At 41.6% G+C, this 15,321-nt stretch overlaps 1 protein-coding gene across 3 annotated transcripts in view; it reads right to left on the reverse strand.

The window, feature by feature from the left end:
* The window catches only part of LCP1 (lymphocyte cytosolic protein 1), a 60,695-nt gene that overhangs the window by 20,661 nt on the left and 24,713 nt on the right, over window positions 1-15,321 (reverse strand). For all 3 annotated transcript variants that reach the window (XM_045013464.1, XM_045013454.1, XM_045013473.1), the window contains exons 2-3: window positions 2,519-2,608; window positions 302-462 (exon numbers count right to left, since the gene is read on the reverse strand). In XM_045013464.1, coding sequence (XP_044869399.1) covers window positions 302-462; window positions 2,519-2,585 — 228 coding nt within the window. In that variant the 5' untranslated portion in view covers window positions 2,586-2,608. The remainder of the gene's footprint in view (window positions 1-301; window positions 463-2,518; window positions 2,609-15,321) is intronic.

Genomic DNA, 15,321 nt, shown 5'->3' on the forward strand with positions numbered 1-15,321 from the left:
TATTTTAACTAATGAATAGGAAGTTAAAGAGTATTAGGAATCTACAGAGTCTTTGTATTCTGGAGACAAGCCCTTAGAAGTTTAAGTTTTGAACAGAGATAAGTGAAATTCTGAAATTTCCCTCCTGCAGGAAATTCCAATACTTTGACATTTATTTTTGTCCCAGTTTGTGGAAACTGCATTTACCACCAAAAAATCATTTTGACAGAAAATTCCTGACCAGCTCTAGTTTTGAAAGTTAGACTGTTTTTTTCTGAATTCCCTTTTTAGAGGATATTCTCCAAAATAACATTTTACTCACTGCAATAAATTCATCAAAGCTGATTCCTTCATTGTTTTGCTCTCCCGTGGCCATCAAATTCTGAGTGATTTCTCTGATTTTATATCCCGGCAGAGGCAGATTGGCTGCTTTGAAAAGCTCTGTTAATTCACAACTGCTTATGAAACCATTTCCATCAATGTCTGTAAAGGAAAAAAACAGCTTAATGAACCTGTCTGCACAGAAAAGCTTTTTTTCAGGAAATGTGAATTATATGTAATGATTTTTTAACCTTATAACAAAAATATAGTAAATTATTTTTAACAATTGCAGTGACCTTTTCAACCCCAGCGAAAGTTTATATCCATCAAACAAAAAAAGAAGGAATAATTTGCATGTTAGTTGGATATATATTACGGTAGCAGCACAATATGTGGATGTATTTATAGTTTGAATTTATAAAATTTATGCTGAATTAATGGTTTTTACAAAATAAACAAAAACAAACTCAAAACCAAAAGTTATTAGCTTTCTCCTACTACATTCTTTTATTAAGGCCCGAAATGAGAGTGAGTTAGGCAGAGATTACCCTGTCTGTAGCTTATGCTCCAATACATCTGTTAGTCTTTAAGGACTCTTTGTTCTTGTCTGTAGGAGCATTTCTGAAAATATGCAAAATGACTATCCACAAATTGCTCTCGAATGTACAAATTACGCAAATGAGAAAAATTAGTAACATAATTTTATTGCTCTAATCTCTTTCCATGACAGTAACTTTGCATGTTACATGGAACAGTAGCAGGCAAATAATAACAGAAGTATGATAATTCCAATATTGTCCCATTCTTTCATTGCTTCTCATTTTGCTTTGGTGCGGGTCCTGTACATGCAAATGTTTAGCCGTTGGCATCAAAATGCAGAACTCTATGGAATTTAAAAATGAAACCTTCAGTTGTATTACAGCGTATTGTGATTTGTAAGGAATTTTTAATGAGGGGATTTATATGTTGGAACTATTTAGATGTCATGTAGACAGATTTTTTCTTTGACATATGAAAATGATAGCAACTTGTTATTTGTAATAAACTCTCCTATACTCTCAGTATATATATATATAATCCAAATTTTGTTTTGTAGTCTTCATTTGCCCAGAGATTTCAAAGAAGTATATATTGTGATTTCCTGAGTTGAGTTGGAAATTGACCATGCCATGTGCTGCAAAGCCACATAGGATCTACATCTGACGCTGCTTCTTAGCAACAGAAATATGGATTAATTTGGGATTGGGAAGAGTGTCCTTTCAATGTCTGTCTCACAGTGGAGAGAAGAGGACCTAGAGAGATCAGGACTGAGAGAGGGAAAATGCTTGGTAGCAATGAAAGGACTTAATGGCTGAGACTAAGGGCAGGTCTACACTACGGGGGTAAATCGATATAAGATACGCAACTTCAGCTACGTGAATAACGTAGCTGAAGTCGAAGTATCTTATATCGAATTACCTACCGTCCTTACGGCGCGGGATCGATGTCCGTGGCGCCCCATGTCGACTCCGCTACCATCGTTTGGGTTGGTGGAGTTACGGAGTCGACAGGAGCGCGTTCGGGGATCGATATATCGAGTCTAGATGAGACGCGATATATCGATCCCCGAGAAATCAATTGCTACCCGCCGATACGGCGGGTAGTGAAGATGTACCCTAAGTGAGCTGTGAAAGACAGAAATGCAGATTCTAAGAATTAGGGGAGAAAGATGGTCCAGTGTAAGTAGAGAAAAACAGAATGGGGCTTAAAAGTAGAAAAGGGGATATGAATTTAAAAACACACATAGAGCACTAAAGGATCAAGGAAAAGGGCTGTACATTTGAGGTTTTTTAAATTTCCCTTTGTTTCAGTTTCCCTAAGGGATGTGAACAAATGTATTATATTATATCAAAAATCCTTGTTTTGTCTTCTCAGTAATTTGCCTTAAATAAATGTTTGGGTGAAAATACTTTAAAATACTTCATGTATCATTTTCAAAAAGGTTTTCTAATTATTTTCTAATTATTCTGCTATCTTCATTCAGCACAGGAATGCTAATACTGTACTCCCAGAAAGCTACGGCAGGCTGAAGTGGTTTCCTTTGAAAAGGACTGCAGTTGTATGAACATTACTTCATATAGTTTCGATTTCACAGTATGACAGTACTGAAGCTGGTCAGTACAGAGGGATACAATACAACTTCACCTTGTGTCGTATGTAACATGCTAACTGTACTCACCGATTTTATTGAAAGCTTCTCTCAAGTCTGTCATCTCTTCCTCAGAGATGTGTGCTGTTGATGCCATTTTTACTTCTTTGAATGACAAGTCTGCAGGAAAATGCATGTTATTAGTTTGTGCCTTTTATTTTTAAGAGTCAGAAGTTCAAAGCAATTTCACTTAGAAGTTAGAATAAACAGCATGACACGAAATCACTGCATCATTCTTCATAATTTACAACACAGTTTCCATCTCTACTCAGCAATGTAACTAAGACGTGACCTTTTTTGATCCTATAGATGTAAATCCACATTGATTTGTTACCAAACTGCGCTGTTTTGCCAAGTCCTGCCCAAAATGCTTGTCAAGGCTGGTGAACACTTTTGATACCTAAATCCCGTCCTCACTTGCCTTAATTACTCTGTGGAGGGACAGAACAGAATTTTGCTGGACACTCAGGAATTCCCAAAGCCATCCTGCAAGTGTGGGTCAGGATGGCTCAGGATGTTTGGGGGCAAACACATGATTGGGAGCACTTTGCTACTGCTGCCATGGGGGGCAGCTTGGATCACCAATTAGCAAATGCTTCACATTGCAGCATACATGCTAACGGCCTACTTGGGTCTTCCAGCTAGCAGAACATGTGTCCCTTGGAGTGGGATACACTGGCAGGTGTTGTAACAGGGCCTTCATCTTAGTGCTCTCCTCAGCTCGAGGTTGAAACTGTAGCTCTATTGTTTTACAGGCACATGGTGGGAGAAAGAGGCATTTTGTGCCCTCTTCCTCTCAGTACACCAATGCAACACAAAGAAGGATTAGGTTCTAAACGCGATTGTGCCTTTATTCTGATATCATTGAGAATGCTGCACAGAGGTGGAAGATTCAGTTCCACTTGTGACAGATGCTTGTCACATTGCTTCATCCACTGCTGAAGGGTCCTCTCATACCATGATAATGGGAGTGGGATTGTCCTGCCTTGCCCCTGTCTTGTCTGTTCATAGTGTAAGCTCTTTGGGGCACAGACTGTCTACAGTTCTGAGTTTGTACGGGACCTAGCACAATGGGGCCCCACTTTTGGTTGGTCCTTCGGCACTAGTGTAATAAATACAATTTACAAAATAATATAGGGGCTATACTAGACTAGAATACTATATGGGCCCCAGTTAGAGGATTTGAGGGTGGCTGCTGCAGTTGCAGTGCCCTTATTTAGGAAAGAATCAAAAGCGAATGCAATAAAACCACTTCAGACCTAAAAAAAACCCATAACTTCATTGGGAAGGCCCAGATTGCAAACATTTGTATTGTTTTGTAAAAGATATTCTGGGTAGATTTGAAAAATGGAAGATGATACTTGACACATTTGCTAGAATAATTTGAGTATAACAGTTAGGCACCATTTATCTGGATTTCGGGTTTAATGCCTTCCTGAATTTCTGCATTGATTTATAATGTCAGTAAGTGTGGCGTAGAAGGAGAACTCTTTATGGAAATGGATTAAAAATAAGCCAAAGGCAATAAAATGTGGTTGGTTCTTTCATCCTGTCTGTCCCTACAGTAGCACCGTTTAGCTGCCTAATCTCTGCAAGTTCTGGGTCAGAACTAAAAGACTTTTTCATCAGGAGAGAAAGAAGGTTCATCTTGCTCAGACTTAGAGAAGAACAACACAATACATATATAAGATTGTAAAGGCAGGAAATGTGTGTTTGTGTTTGTATAGTGCTTCGTACAATGGGGCCTCTAGGCTCTATATAAAACAAATAATATTATTAATCGTATTGAGAAGTATTACTATTAGGGACCTACTGGAGAGGAAATCATGGAAAAGACTGATTAGGGCATCTCATTAATCCATTTTCCAATGCAGGTTTATGCTGTCCAGTCTAGGTTCTTTATCAAGCAATATGATGTCTAATACTGCTCCAGGAAGGTTATTCCATAGTGCAATAGATAATGTAAACAACAATAATAGCACATATTGGGTCACGTTCACCATCTGCATAAATGGTCCCATTGAAACCAGTGGAGTTGTGCCCACATAAGCTGGTGGAGAATTTGGTCCATGAAGGACAATGTAACCTGATAATAATGGCCACCAAAGGCACAGGTTTCAGTTATTAATCCTCACATACCCCTGTGAGGTCAATATTATCATATTATGGATGCGGAAACAGCAGAAAAGTTAAATGTTTTGCCCAAGGCTACAGAGTCAGTGTCAGAGCTGAAATTGGAACTGCCAGCATGCTTGCTGTATTCATATCACTAAAGTACCCTGATGTCTCCTCCCTTCCAGCATACACGTTAGTTGGAATATTTCTATATTCTCAGTTTAACTGTACTTTTTAATTTCACCCAGTTAATCCCCTTGTGCCACCAACTTCAATGGAGTTACTCCCTATTTACCCTGGGGTGCGATCAAACTTGGATCCCCAGATTCTATTTTCATCAATTAATCCTAAACTGCCATCGGCACAATTCTGTCACAGGACTTTGCAAGTCACATAACTGTTAAAGTTGTAAAATTGGGCACCTTAGTACCTCATCACAAGTACATAATATCAAGAGCAAAGTCCCTAGTGGAACACCGCTCCTACACTGTTTCAAGATTACCTTTAACCCCAATTTGGCAAGATATCGCAGTAAAGGCAGTGAAAGAACTAATTTATTTTTATTTTTAATAGTTATAGTCTCATATTTGGCCAGATTTGCTCAGTAAAGTCAGTGAAGGTCCCCCAAACGTACACTGGAAGAACTGAGAGCAGAATCTTGTCCAGAAAGTTTTCAGAGTAAGAGAAACAAATTTTGTGTTAATCTCAATGTGATTTATTTTAGAAAGATGCTGCTTGAGAGTCTGATTTGTTGGGGATGCCAAGGGAGTTTTCTGTGCATTAGTTTATACTTAAGAGTTATTGTCACTTTTCTGAAATTATCTGAGGTGGTTAAATCAAATGCACTGAGAAACAGAGAGCTGACAAGGGCCAGGTGCCTAGTGTACCTTAACCAATAGGTAGGGTTGTCACGGTGTCCAATTTTCGACCAGAACACCTGGTCAAAAAGGGACCCTGGCGGCTCTGTTCAGCACCACTGACCAGGCCGGTAAAAGTCTGGTTGGCGGTACATCGGGGTTGGCAGTCTCCCTACTCGGCTCCACGCGGCTCCTGGAAGTGGTGACATGTCCCTCAGCTACTAGGCCCAAGGCTGGTCACAGTGGCTCTGCGCACTGCCCCCACCCTGAGCACCAGCTCTGCGGCTCCCATTGGCCAGGAACTGCGGCCAATGGGAACTGCGGGGCTGCACCTGTGGGCAAGGGCAGCATACGGGGCCATCTGTCCGCACCTCTGCCTAGGAGCTGAGGGAAATGTCGCCACTTCTGGGAGCTGCCTGAGGTAATTGCTGCCCAGAGCCCACAGCCCGAACGCACTCCCACACCCCACCCCCTTGCCCCAGCTTGGACCCCCCTCCCGGAGCCAACACCCCACACTCCCTCCCACACCCCAACCCTCTGGCCCAGCCTGGACACCCCTCCCACACACCAAACCCCATTGGCCCCACCCCCCAGTCCAGAGCCCCCTCCTGAACTCCAAACCCCTCATCCCTGACCCCACCACAGAGCCTTCACCCCCAGCTGGAGCCCTTACTGCCTCCCACACCCCAAACCCTGCCCCAGCCCTGAGCCTCCTCTCACACTCCAAACCCCTTGGCCCACCCCACAACCCAGAGTCCCCCTTGCACCCCAAACCTGAGCCCCCTCCCACACCAAACTCCTTCTCAGAGCCCGCACCCCTTCCCTCACCCCAACACCTTGCCCCCCACACTCTGAACCCCTCAGTCCCAGCCCAGAGCCTCCTCCTGTATCCCAAACCCCTCATCCCTGGCCTCACCCCATAGCCCGCACCCCCAGCCAGAGCTCTCACCCCCTCTCACACCTCAACCTTCTGCCCCAGCCCAGTGAAAATGAGTGAGTGAGCAAGAGTGGGGAGAGTGAGTGAGTGATGGAGGGAGGGGGGATAGATTGAGCAGTGGATGAGGCATCAGAGAAGGGGCAGGACCTCAGGGAAGGGGTGGGGAAGGGGCAGAGCAAGGGTTTTCTGCAATTACAAAGTTGGGAACCCTACCAATAAGGATAAATGTTTTCTACTTAAATATAAAATGTAAATATATGGAGATATACCTATCTCATAAAACTGGAAGGGACCTTGAAAGGTCATTGAGTCCAGTCCCCTGTGTTCACTAGCAGGACCAAATACTGATTTTGCCCCAGATCCCTAAATGGCCCCCTCAAGGATTAAACTCACACCCTGTGTTTAGCAGGCCAATGCTCAAACCACTGAGCTATCCCTCCCACCTTGTTTAAGAGAATAAAGAAACTTGCTAATGACCATCTTGTACAGTAATTGCATGTGTTGTTTAGCTAATTGAATACTTAGATATTGTTGAAAAATAAGATCATCCAATACAGTAACTCCTTGCTTAATCTTGTACTTATGTTCCTGAAAAACGCTACTTTAAGCAAAACGATGTTAAGCCAATCCAATTTCCCCATAAGAATTAATGTAAATAGGGGGGTTAGGTTTATATATAATGTCTTTTGTCTGGAGAAAAACATTTCCCTGGAACCTAAACATATATATATATATATACACACACACACGGTAACTCCTCACTTAACATCATCCTGGTTAACATTGTTTTGTTGTTACATCGCTGATCTATTAGAGAACATGCTTGTTTAAAGTTGCGCAATACTCCCTTATAACATTGTTTGGCAGCCTCCTGCTTTGTCCACTGCTTGCAGGAGGAGCAGCCTGTTGGAGCTAGCTGGTGGGGGCTTGGAACCAGGGTGGGCTGGCAGCTCCCCTAACAACTCCCCTAAGTTCCCTGTGCGGCAGCCGCCCAGCAGGCTATTAATTGCCGTGAGGTTCAACTGTCCCTCCCCCTACTGCCATGTGCTGCTCTTGCCCTCTGCCTTGGAGCTGCTCCTGGGAGCCTCCTGCTTGCTGTGTGGGGGTGAAGGGTGGGGGCAGAAGAGGGGTGCTGATGTCAGGGTGTCTACCTCTCCCTGTTCCTGCCCCCCTGCTCCTGTACCCCATGTTTACAGAGCAGGGGGACACACGACAGGGCTCAGGACGGAGGGAGCTTGCTGGCAGCAGCTGGTGTCTCAACTTGCTGATCTACTTAAAAAGGCAATGTACTGTATCCCAATTCTGCCCAAGCTCTTCCAGACCTTCACTGAGTGACACTGGCTTGGACTCTAGCAAAGAAGCCTGCATTTATTTCCCAGATATTGGGATTATTGGAAGTCCACCAAGTCCATCTGAATCTGAACAACCTTGTAACTCCTCATTCACAATACACTGTAAAAAAACGTATGCTACACTTTATAAAACTTACTGTAAGACACATTCCCTGCTCCAAAGAGTTTGCTGTGTATGGCAGACAAGACAAGATAGAACAAACAAAGGCAGGACAGTAGTTCAGGCAAAGGAGGATGTGAGGAGATTACCAGTGAGGTGAACAAGATGGAAAGACAACGAGGAGTCCGGAGGCACCTTAAAGACTAACAGATTTACTTGGGCATAAGTTTTCGTGGGTAAAAAAAACACTTCTTCAGATGCATCATGCAACTGAACAAGTGAGGTTTTTTTACCCATGAAAGCTTATGCCAAATACATTTGTTAGTCTTTAAGGTGCCACCGGACTCCTCTTTGTTTTTTTGGAGAGTTAAGGAGGGGTTGTAGTGATTGGAGCAGTGGGAAAGAAAATAGCATTAGCAGCAGTTGTTTTGAATAGAGGGGAGAGGGGAAAGGCAGGGGTGCCAGGAAGGGCAAAGTTAATCAAAGTGAAGAATGAGCAAAGTATGGTCAAGGGTTATAGCAGAATAAATGGCAGAGCTGGGGACCATTACAGAGAATGAAAAGATTGGACTTAGCAAGAACTTGAATGCAAAGGAAGGAGCTGACGACGATCAATATGCCAGAGAGATGGGGAAAATAGTGAACATAAGAATGGCCATACTGGGTCAGACCAAAGGTCCAGCCAGCCCAGTATCCTGTCTACCGACAGTGGCCAATGCCAGGTGCCCCAGAAGGAGTGAACCTAACAGGCAATGATCAAGTGATCTCTTTCCTGCCATCCATCTCCATCCTCTGACGAACAGAGGCTAGGGATACCATTCCTTACTCATCCTGGCTAATAGCCATTAATGGACTTAACCTCCCTGTATGTATCTAGTTCTCTTTTAAACCCTATTATAGTCCTAGCCTTCACAACCTCCTCAGGCAAGGAGTTCCACCAGTTGACTGTGCGCTGTGTGAAGAAGTGGAGTTGTCAACAGCAAGAAAGAGGCCGAAATAAATGGAAACAGATTAAAAGGAGAGGTACAGAGCTGTGTTTTGGATAGATTGAATTTAAGATAGTAGTGGGACATCCAGACTGTGTGTTACTTAGGTCTGGTGCCTTGTCTTTTTATTTACCTGCAAAGCACTGCTCACACCAATGTTGCAACATAGGCGCGAACTGTGCAAATGCATTCTTGCTCCATCTTCATAACCGTATCTGAATGTTGTTTTGTGTGTTCCTTTATTTAAAAATATATTCTCATCCTGTGTGCTGAGAATGCTGACAAATTTACACTGAAATAGCTTCTGTAAAGCCATTACCCTTATTGTCGTATATTTAAAATAATACAACAGTGTAATTTGTCTGGTTTTCAGTTGACCTCATCTTTAAAAGGAACAACTACATCATGGATGTTTTAAGAGATCTAATGACAAACTATTTTCAGCCTAGGACATAATGGAAGAACAAGAACAACAGTCTCAAACCTGAGGAATGAAATGTCACCACTAAACTGATGCACTTCAGCGTTAACGTTCTTTCATTTCTTCTGATTATTAGGCCATAGTTAAAAAATCTGAAAAGTACTGTAATCTCATGAATTATTACATATTACTTGGCAAAGTAAGTGTGCACTCACGATGCAATATAAATAATAAATAGTAAAGTCATTAAATACTGAATGCTTTCACAATTTGTACTAAAGTAGTTACTAGAAGCTCTTGTTTCATAAACTCTTCCATTTTGTGGCTTCTCACAGGCACTAGAATGAAAACCGTGAAGATATATCAATGCACTTAAGTAAAGTTGCACTTTTGCCCCGGAGTAAAATGAGAAATTTTATGTGGCAACATTACATTTCATAAACACATATTTGAATAGTCATTATCAACTCAGCAATGACTTAAAGTGCTGGAATAGCCGAAGAAATAAAGATTTTCCACACACTCTTTACCCACTGGGGCATTACTTTGTTAATAGTATGTATTTTTCTAGAGTATTGTGGGGAACAGGGAGGGGAGAATTGGGTGTGTCCCTTGTCTCATAAATTTTCAACTCCCCCGCCAACCTCTTCTAAATCGTTTATTCTCACTTAGGCTGCTGGAACAAGAAGCATGTCATCCCTGTGAAATAGAGCATTTAGAGCAACGGAGGAAAAATACAAGACACAGCTCTCCCTGACAACACAGTACCGTTTTCTCTGGCCGAGCTGGATCCCCTTTAACTCCTGGTTTTTTTTTACTCTTCCTTGCCCTATCCAAGCTGTCAGTTATCTGAGACCTGATTTCTTTGTGCAGGATTTTTCATCAGGATTATAGAATAGTTTTCCACTTTTCTGAATTAGCATTTCTTTCTGATCAATTTCAAGGAGAGTTTTTGACCCAAAATGCATCAGGAAAATTCTCCTTACCCACAGCACATGAGATAAGCAACAGTGACTGAGAATGAGCCTCCGGGAAGTGAAAAGGAGTTCTGCATCTCCTGATGTACCCCATGTGTGTTTGAATATCACAAAGATATATGGGAGTTGACACGGGTGCTGAAACAATTTGTATAGTGGGGGTGCTGAGAGCCATTGAGCCAAACTGTAAACCCTGTATATGATGGAAACCACTTCAAGCCAGGGGGTGTGGCAGCACCCCCACCTACCCTATTTCCAGCACCTATGGGAGTAGGTGGTATCTTTGGGGGATTTTCCTCACTAAATTCTTCCTCCAATCAATGTTTCTTAAATCCCCCTCCTCATGCATGTGCATGCAACTGATGGTTATCAGAATGTCTCTTCTAGGACATTCTTCTCCTGGAATATTTCTCTCTCTCTCAATGGGGACTAGCATGCATACTCTCCATGGTTTTGCCCATATGTCCTCTCACCCAGCTACACTCCCCATGCAAAGGTGTCCTGGTCAGACTATGTGTCCAAATAGTATATTTTGTATGGGTGGGAAGGTGGCATTTATGTTTTTGGGCCTTAGAAATGTTTGACAACTGCAGATAGTCTTGCAGGGAGGGCACATAATATTTTCTTCTGTTTTTGCTCTCACACAAGGAGAGAGAAAAAGAGAAATTATTCAGTTGATCTCATGTGAAAAGAAGAATCAATGCTATAAACCACAACATTGTGGCTTAAAAGTTGCTCAACTTTAGTCTTCCGTTCACTGGCAAAAAAAAAGAAGGAAAAAAAGCTCTAACTTCTTTAAAATAAACATCTATGAAGGCACTAAATGGAGAGAGCAAAATAGTGTTGCTGATGCTCAGCAAAACATATTTAATGCAGTTACAGCATAGTCTAAAATTTCCTCTCTCTCACTTCTCAGGACACATTTTATATTATATTTTTGTTATTTTAAGCTGTAATGTACATAAAACCCTAGATTATCTAGTGTTGTCTGAGGTAAATTGCACCTCCCTTTGCCAAGAAGGAAACCCAGGATAGATTCACAGTCCGGGAGGACAGGCAGTGTTGGCATGTCAACCTTCCCTCAGAGTTTCTGCCAGAGTGGTACAGGATTATTGTATAGGTGGGGGGTCTACAGGAATCTAGCAGACAGCAATGCCTTAGACAGCTGGATAGATCCATCAATGCTCCAGTGCTAATCTACAACATTCTTTTTTCAGTCTGGAGGTTCTTGACCAGACTGGCGAGCCTTCCTATATGTGGGGCAGTTTAGTTAAGTGGTTTAATGATTTTTCACTAGCAGTCTAAGGCAAAATTTGAACCCACATCTCCCAAGATGAAAGGACCCACTGAAACACCTTGTCCTTCACTGGTTATTTATCATCACAGAATCATAAAAATGTAGGACAGGAAGGGACCTCAATAGATCATCTAGTCCAGTCCCCTGCATTCAAGGCAGGACTAAATAATAAACACCTGATGTGTTTGTCTAACCTGGTCTTGAAAACCTCCAGTGATGGAGATTCCACAAATTCCCTGGGTAATTTGTACCAGTGCTTAACCACCCTGACAGTTAGAAAGTATTTCCTAATGTCCAACCTAAACCTCCCTTGCCGCAATTTAAGCCCTTTGCTTCTTGTCCTATTCTCAGAGGTTAAGAAGAACAAATTTTCTCCCTCCTCCTTGTAACAACCTTTCATGTACTTGAAAACTGTTATCATGTCCCCTCTCTGTCTTCTCTTCCAGACTGAACAAACCCTGTTTTTTCAAACTTCCCTCACAGGTCACGTTTTCTAGACCTTTAATCGATTTTGTTGCTCTTCTCTGGACTTTCTCCAATTTGTCCACATCTTTCCTGAAATGTGGCACCCAGAACTGGACACACTACTTCAGCTAAGGCCTTATGAGAGTGGAGTAGTGCAGAAGAATTACTTCTCGTATCTTGCTTACAACACTCTTACCAATACATCCCAGAATGATGCTTGCTTTTCTTGCAACAGTGTTACACTGTTGGCTCATATTTAGCTTGTGGTCCACTATGACCCCGAGATCCCTTTCCGCAGTACTCCTTCTTAGGCCACTGTGGTTGACTGCATTAGGAAACACCAGCAATTTTCTGAACAAAATGTCAAATTAAAACATAATTCTTAAAAAAATGACTTCCAAGATCACTGAAGGGTATAGACTAACTAATATATTTTGAATATGCTGCATTTAAGAAAATGTTCTTTTTCTAGGTGTATATTCTTTGTAGTGTGTCCATCAGCCTATTTAAATAGCTACAAATACACAATAAAGTTAAATGTTTCACTCTAATTTTCTCATATATGTTGAATTAAATTCTGAATCCCAAACAGCCCAAAATGTGCCCAACTCCATTAACAATACGTAACATCCCTATTACGTAACATACCTAGAGCAGAGGTTGGCAACCTTTCAGAAGTGGTGTGCCGAGTCTTCATTTATTCACTCTGATTTAAGGTTTCGTGTGCCAATAATACATTTTAACATTTTTAGAAGGTCTCTTTCTATAAGTTTATAATATATAACTAAACGCTTGTTGTATGTAAAGTAAATAAGGTTTTTAAAATGTTTAAGAAGCTTCATTTAAAATTAAATTAAAATGCAGAGCCCTCTGGCCCAGTGGCCAGGACCTGGGCAGTGTGAGTGCCACTGAAAATCAGCTTGCGCACCATCTTCAGCACATGTGCCATAGGTTGCCTACCCCTGACCTAGAGGTTTCAACCAGGTTGGGACCCCCCGGGCAAGGCATTGTATAGAACTACAGGGCAAGATTGTGCAACCCTCATGAAGTCAATGGGATTACTTCTGTGAGTAACTGCTCCCCAGTGTGAATAAGGGGTTCACAATTCACAGTAAATGATAATACCATCCCCAAAAAGGCTATAACCCTCTACAATACAGCTGCTGAATGATAAAGATGCTGCATCTGAGAATTTGAAGAGACTGTAGTAAAATGACATATTTATCTCTGCTTGAAAGACAGTGGTGCTACACAAGTCTTAATTTCATAAGCTTTCAAGAAAGGACATTGTTTCTCAATATAACTTATTAGTGCTTAAGGCCAAATCTTGCATCCTAGACCTAGCTTAAGTAAACAGAGTTTGTGCAAGCGAGTTCCAGAGAGGTTGTAGGGGAATGGAGTCCTCCTTCCAACACCCCAGCCCAGCCAATACTGGGCTGTTGTAGCGGCTACTAATCCTGCAGGGATTTTTGGCTAGTGGTTATGCAGGGTTGTGGAACCACTAGCCCTGCCCTTCTGTGCAATAAATCCATCAAATTTTTCCTGCTGTAGAAAAGCCAACACAACACTTCTTGGAACCCGAGAAGGGCAATGAGCAGAATTCCCAGCAAAGTTCACTTCGGATATTAGCAAGCAGACTTCATCTACATGTTCAGCACCTACTGAGTGCAGAGATAAAGAAATCTTAGGTAAACAGGGGACAGCCTCTCTCCAATCAATCCCCCATCCCTACGCAGTAGAGTCCCGGGGGTTCTGCAAAATGTGGTGGCACTACGCATGGTGGTGGGTTGTTAGATGTACCTCCAAGTGGTTACTCAATTAAAGTATGCTGAATATGTACAGTATAATAAATCTATTTGATATAAATTCATAGAAGAAAATTACTGTATATATTTCAAGCGTATTAGTATGTAACCAATAACATGGTGCATGTAAAATAATCATAACCAGCTAAACTTTCAAAATATATTCAGAAGGTAAAACAAAGAGCTGCCAAAATATTTTTATGTATAAACTATTAATATTTATTTGAGTTTGGTGTTCCAACTGGATTTATGAAGGATTTTTTCTCATATTCTCCAGTCCTTTTTTCTTTTTGCCCCAGTATGAAAATCTGCTGGTAGATTTCTTCCTGGGACATGCTAAGGGCCATATTGTGCTATCAGTTATGCAGAACTCCTTATTGCTTTCAGTGGGGAATTCTGCTTTAAATTTGAGGTCATGATATAGCCCAAACTCATTCAGCTATCCCAAGAATACTAGAAATGGAAGAAAACTCTGTGTATCCTACTGTTGTTTGACTGTGGTGTACTGCTTTCTTATATGCTCTTGAATGACTTATATTTAATTGTCCCTGTGTCTTTGCTTCCACAACCTTGCTTAGGAGGTCCTTCCAATTAGTTATTATTTTCTAAGTAAACTAACGTTTCCTTATGCCTGCTGGTCTAAACCTGTTCAGACCCTACATAATTCTGTCTCTCCTTATCTACCTCCCTTTGTATCTTATCAACTCACCCATCCTCTCTACTCTGCCAGTGCCCTGTTTGTCTGCTTCTCCCACAACTGCCTCTGCACCTTCCCTCAAGAAAACTTAGTTTCTTGAAGGAATCACAAAAGTATCTGACTAAATCATCCACTTTCCTGTTTCTTTGATTCATAAATGAACTGCTCCTCTGCATGGTGGGAGGGAGGTGAAATGCTGGGAGAGGCCTAAGAACACTGGAACTGAATCTGGGATTCAGCATGAGAGAAAGATGGGAAGGTTAAATTGTGGAGGGAAGGTGGGATAAGGGGAGTTTAGTGTGTCTAACTTTGAAAAAAAGAGAACAAAAATGACAACAAACATACACCTGTCTAAGAAGTCATGTGCCCATTACCACCCTGATGATTATTCTGTTTGTGTGTTTCATCCTTTTTCCCCTCCCACCAATTATCTTTGTTCGGCTTTAAGATTGCATGCACACTCTTCACCTCAGGGGCTGTGTCTTCCTGTGTTTGGAAAATGCCTAGCATATTTAGGTTGCTACCACAATATAGTCATCATCACAGTAATGGGTAATTACTAGTAACAAGAATCATTAATAACAATAATTTAACTGATGAAAATCATCATCAAAACCCTTCTCTTTCCTGCAGCATCAATTTATTCTGTATCCTCAGCACCCATTTTCCTTTTTGTTAATCGTAAAGGGCCTGGTTTAGTACAGAATGACCAACGATGCGCCTCCCACTGTATTATAAGATAGGATTTAGTATGCTTAATGTGGTTTGATTTGCTAAACATATTGCATAACGTCATCAGAATTTGACAAGATTCTGCAGCTGTG

This window comes from Mauremys mutica, chromosome 1, assembly GCF_020497125.1.
Source record: "Mauremys mutica isolate MM-2020 ecotype Southern chromosome 1, ASM2049712v1, whole genome shotgun sequence".
Classification (NCBI taxonomy): Eukaryota; Metazoa; Chordata; order Testudines; family Geoemydidae; genus Mauremys; species Mauremys mutica.